Source organism: Vombatus ursinus, unplaced genomic scaffold (genome assembly GCF_900497805.2).
Source record: "Vombatus ursinus unplaced genomic scaffold, bare-nosed wombat genome assembly UNPS02014812.1, whole genome shotgun sequence".
NCBI classification, from domain to species: Eukaryota; Metazoa; Chordata; class Mammalia; order Diprotodontia; family Vombatidae; genus Vombatus; species Vombatus ursinus.
This window is the reverse complement of record NW_020954590.1, coordinates 91,935,884-91,940,514: the sequence shown is the minus strand read 5'-3', so window position 1 is coordinate 91,940,514 and position 4,631 is coordinate 91,935,884. Positions and strand designations below refer to the sequence as shown.

The window sequence follows — 4,631 nt, the reverse complement described above, 5'->3', positions numbered from 1 at the left end:
TATCTATCTATCTATCTATCTATCTATCTATCTATCTATCTATCTATTTCTACCTCTATTTATTTGTTACTCTATTTCTATCATCTTTCTAGATTTTTATTTTTGTATCTCCCTACTTCTAGGCTTACCATCTCTACCTCTGATCATCTCCATCTCTGTATCTATTACCTATCACCTATTTTATCTCTACCACCTATCTTTCTATTTCTATATCAGATATATGTTTATCTATATTTATAGCTGATAAATATCTATCTATTCCAATAGTGCACTGAGAAACTGCTTCCTTTTTGTTTTCTTTCTTTCTCTTCAGCTCTTCCAGTTGCCATTTAGTTTTTCCAGTTGGAGCCATGGCTACATTGGTTCTCTGAATTCACTATCATAAAAGATGGCTTATTTTTATCAGCATAAGTCCTATAACAACACAGATTACAACCTCTCCTTGTCATAATAGACAGGCCAAAAGAAAAAGGAAGATCATTTCCTATTGGCCAGCCTTATGGAATTGAGCATCCGTGAACTCACAAAGTTTGTTACCAGGCCTGTATTTGAAGCCCTTCAGTTTTAGTAGGGCTAGGCTCACCTAGAGCATGTCCTCTGAAGATATAGCCAAGGTCACTGCCGTGACAAAATGAGGCAGTGGACTTTGATTCTAGTGGAGGAGCTGGTTCTCAGGAGGCCAAAATAGTAATAAAAGAACGGAAAAACAAAACTGAAGGGAATATGGCAAGTCAATTGAGAAAAAGGAAGAACAGACCTAGAAGACATTTCTTATTTTTCCTTAAAGGAGTCAACATGAAGGACACTCATTAAGTTTTTGACTATACGTCAATGCACTACAGTGAGATTCTAGTTTGACCCTGCACTATCAGAGTTGTGCAGTACAGTTGTCATTAGTCAAAGGGGGTACATGGGTGACAGGTCTGTGGTGAACTCAGGCTCTAGAAGGGAAAATTAGGAAAGACCAATTTCCTGAGATGGAATGTGATATCATCAGCATTTTCTGGTTGTTCTCTACAGGTACAATGTGAAAATAGTATAGTATAGTGGAAACAGGAGTCATCCTGTGGGGTATATGTCTCTGGGGGGACATACAGTGGAAATAGGAATCATCAGACTTGAATGTGAATTCCAGCTCTGCTACTTACAAGTAAGGCGACTTTGGGCAAGTCATTTAACCTTGCTAGTTCTCAGTTCCCTCATTTGTCAAAATCAGGTTTGAATAGGATAGATGATCTTTAAAGGACCCTTCCATCTCCAAATGCTATCAGCCTATGTAAATAAACTTTCTCTGGGTATGCTAACTCTTGCTTTCCTTCTCTTTCTTTTGCCATCTTTGTCCTTTTTGTTATTGTTCAGCCATTTTTTAGTCATTCCCAACTCCTCATGGCCCCATTTGGGGTTTTCTTGGCAAAGATACTGGAGTGGTTTGCCATTTCTTTCTCCAGTTCATTTTACAGATGAGGAAACTGAGGCAAACATAGTTAAGTGGCTTGCCCAGGGTCACATAGCTAGTAAGTGTCTGAGACCAAATTTGAATTGAGATCCTTCTAATTCCACACCCAGGGCTCTATCTACTGTGCCACCTTAGGACTAGGCATCAATATTTCTCATCAACACCCTTTTGAACTCTTTGCTTTCTAGGATTTACTACTAAGTGGTAACATCTAGAATCTTCTTGTTGTATTCCTTAGCCTTCTCTTTAAAATTCTCTTAAAATTTTAATCACTCCCTATGCCTAGAGATATCTTTTAACTTAGATTTAATGAAATCTTTCCAGATAACTAGCTGCTATTAAACTCCCAAGTAATTAGAGAAGCCCCCCAAAGAGACTCATTTTTTTGGTTCCCTCTATGAGTATTGTTCTCCACAACAATGCATTTTTCATGTAGTTCAATATATGTATTTTTAAAAGTTCTCAAAAATCAGCATGGAATCAGTTAAGTGTGCTGGTTGATGCTTTACCGTGAGTGAGGGGAGTTAAAGGCATAATGATTTATCTGAAACCAATGACAAAATGCAGTGTAGGATGCTGTTAGAACTTGCATGCACCATAAGCTAGAGCTTCTCTGTACAACATGGCAAGGAATAGACATTAGTTGAAATGGACTGGATCATGCAATTATTGGGAAAGCAGCTGCCAGGGAGAATAAAAAAGTCTGAATACCTGTGTGGGTCATAGCTTCCTCCATCTTTATTTCCTGATATAGGAAAATACAAGAGTAACTTATGTTAGTGTTTAGAATCTGTAAAAACCATTCACAATGTAGTTTTCCATGCATATCATCTAACTCCTAGAAAGAAATATACTATGTTAAGTACAGACAGGCCTGAGGTCCCAGAGAGGTTTTTGACAAACTGGGTTCAAATAAGGGACTAAAAATGATTCTTAAAGTTTCAAGTTAGAAAACACAAAACTGAGAATTTCAAAGAAAGCAGAAAGAGAAAAAGTAAGGAAACTACATTTATACACAACGAGAAATTTCCTTCAGAAGTCCACATTACTGATGATCAAAATCAGACTTGGTGTTTAGCAACCAACACTTTGTAAAAAGACTTGGCAATTATGATTTCCCTCAGTACTAGTTTAGTCGGCAGATGGGACCATTTAGAGCTACCTGGTAATAAACATTTGGAATTCTCTCCATCCTATCTCATCACTGAGAAAACTACAAATGTCACCAAATTGTGTGCTCATTCTATCAATCACAGAGGACACTCTTGTGTTCTTACAAAGAAATACCTTTGGGCATAATGGTTATGAAATTTTCAAGCATTGGATCATGGGAAGACGACAGGATTTGAAGTCAAAGGACCTGAAGTTAAGTCTATTTCCTCACTAAGTTACCTTGGGCAAGTCATTTGCCTCTCCAAGCCCTTTGTTACGTTATCTGTAAAATGGAGATAATAAGACCCACAGTACTTACCTCCTGGAATTATGAGGACCAAATGAAATAACATTTCAGTTTAGAAATACTTTGTAAACCTTAATGTCCTCTACAAATGTCAGCTATTATTATTAGCTATATTCAGACCTCAGCGGGAGTGGCAGTACCTCTCTAATGGAAGCCCTAATCAGGTAGGAAGGCAGGACATTAGTTTGAATATATCCCTTTTTTATGAAGGCTGAGGCAAGTAGGGTAACCCTAGACAAAATTGTTCAAGGTCACCATACCCTTAAAAAGAATAAAGAAAACCAAAAGGTCCATCCAATTTCCTTGCAGCTGGCTGTCAATTAATCTCATTCAAGTATCAGCTGCTAACTAAAGTAAAACTGTTCCTTTGAGGGTCTTGAATTTCACTGAGGGCTCCTGATGAGACTTTGGGACCTGAATAAAGTTATAATGGTGAAATGATTTACAGAGGGGTTGATATTTAGGGGCAAGTGACCAACTTGATCCACATGGGAGGTGACCAATTGACAACTCAGAAGCACAAGTAATCACTCTGAGAATAGGTTATCCCCAAATGGCTCAGCTACTTGCCCAAATGGTTCCTTCTGTACCCCTGGTATCCTTGGTAGTGCTTCTCACTGCTAGCTTTTTTTGGCCTTTTCCTATACAATAAGACTGATTGCTTTCCTTATCTTTCTACTCTTCCTGCTTTCCTTTACAGCTATTAAAACACTGGAAAGTGTCTCTAAGTTAACATTTCTGGGTAATAGAAGAAGAGAAGCTGGGCATGCTCATTAACCATGAAAAATAGGGGGCAGGGAGAGAAGGGGCCAACTTGTTAGTTGTACCCTGGGAGAAAATGAGTTGATTAGCACAGTACTACACCCCAGGGAGGAAATAATCTGACTGATTTCCACACAGACCCATTTACTCTGTCTAGATCCCAAGTTAATGAGCTGCTCAAGAAGCTCTAATTTCAGATACTATTCCAACTGATTGTTTGAAATTTTCATTAAGGGGCATGGGAGACACTTGTAAATGAGTCTAATTCACTTTGTCAGATGAACTGGAACCCAGCTGGGGCAATTCCAATTGCAAATAGGCAGACACCGGCTATTGTCTGAGCCAGCCCAGCGCCCTTCAGGAAAGAGGATACCCTCATTTACTTAAAGTACAGCTTATGCCTGTTGACGAGAATAACAAACAAACCCCCAAAGCTTTCGTCCCAGTTATCCCATCCTCCTGTAGGTGCCTCTGTTGGGAATCAAAGCTTGTTAACAAAATTGGACCTGTTGGAGAGAGTGGAGTGAAACTCTTACCAACTCTGAAAGGTCGATTACATTACATTTCATTAATGCCTTCCTCCAAACTGGGATATTGAATCTGACCATGAACTCCCTTGAGAGTTTTCCAAAATATTTTTCCATATATATAAAAGTTTCAGATGAAGAAATCTTGGTAATAAAGGAACCAAAATAATATCTTTGAAATATAGAAACATTGTACATATAAATAGATATTTAATTAACTGTAACTATACATATATGTATACATACATAAATACATATGCGTGTATATGTATATATGGTATGTAGAATGTATATAATATCTATGATACATATATCTAGATATCTATATATTTCCCTTAGTAAGCACTTAACAAATGATTTCTTATTATGTGATTTCTGTAGACCTAAATCTATCTATCTATCTATCTATCTATCTATCTATCTATCT

At 37.6% G+C, this 4,631-nt stretch overlaps 2 protein-coding genes across 7 annotated transcripts in view; one reads left to right on the top strand and one right to left on the bottom strand.

Annotated features, from left to right (window-relative positions):
* LOC114053873 (extracellular sulfatase Sulf-1) overlaps nt 1-4,631 on the bottom strand; it is a 287,381-nt gene that overhangs the window by 9,064 nt on the left and 273,686 nt on the right. Inside the window, exon 21 of one of the 6 annotated variants that reach the window (XM_027876982.1) lies at nt 2,168-2,201. The exons of the other annotated variants lie outside the window; for them this stretch is intronic. Within the exon in view, the coding sequence (XP_027732783.1) occupies nt 2,168-2,201 (34 nt within the window). The remainder of the gene's footprint in view (nt 1-2,167; nt 2,202-4,631) is intronic. 6 annotated transcript variants of the gene reach the window in all.
* Nucleotides 1-4,631, top strand: part of LOC114053875 (solute carrier organic anion transporter family member 5A1-like) — a 190,847-nt gene that overhangs the window by 182,455 nt on the left and 3,761 nt on the right. The window lies entirely within an intron of this gene.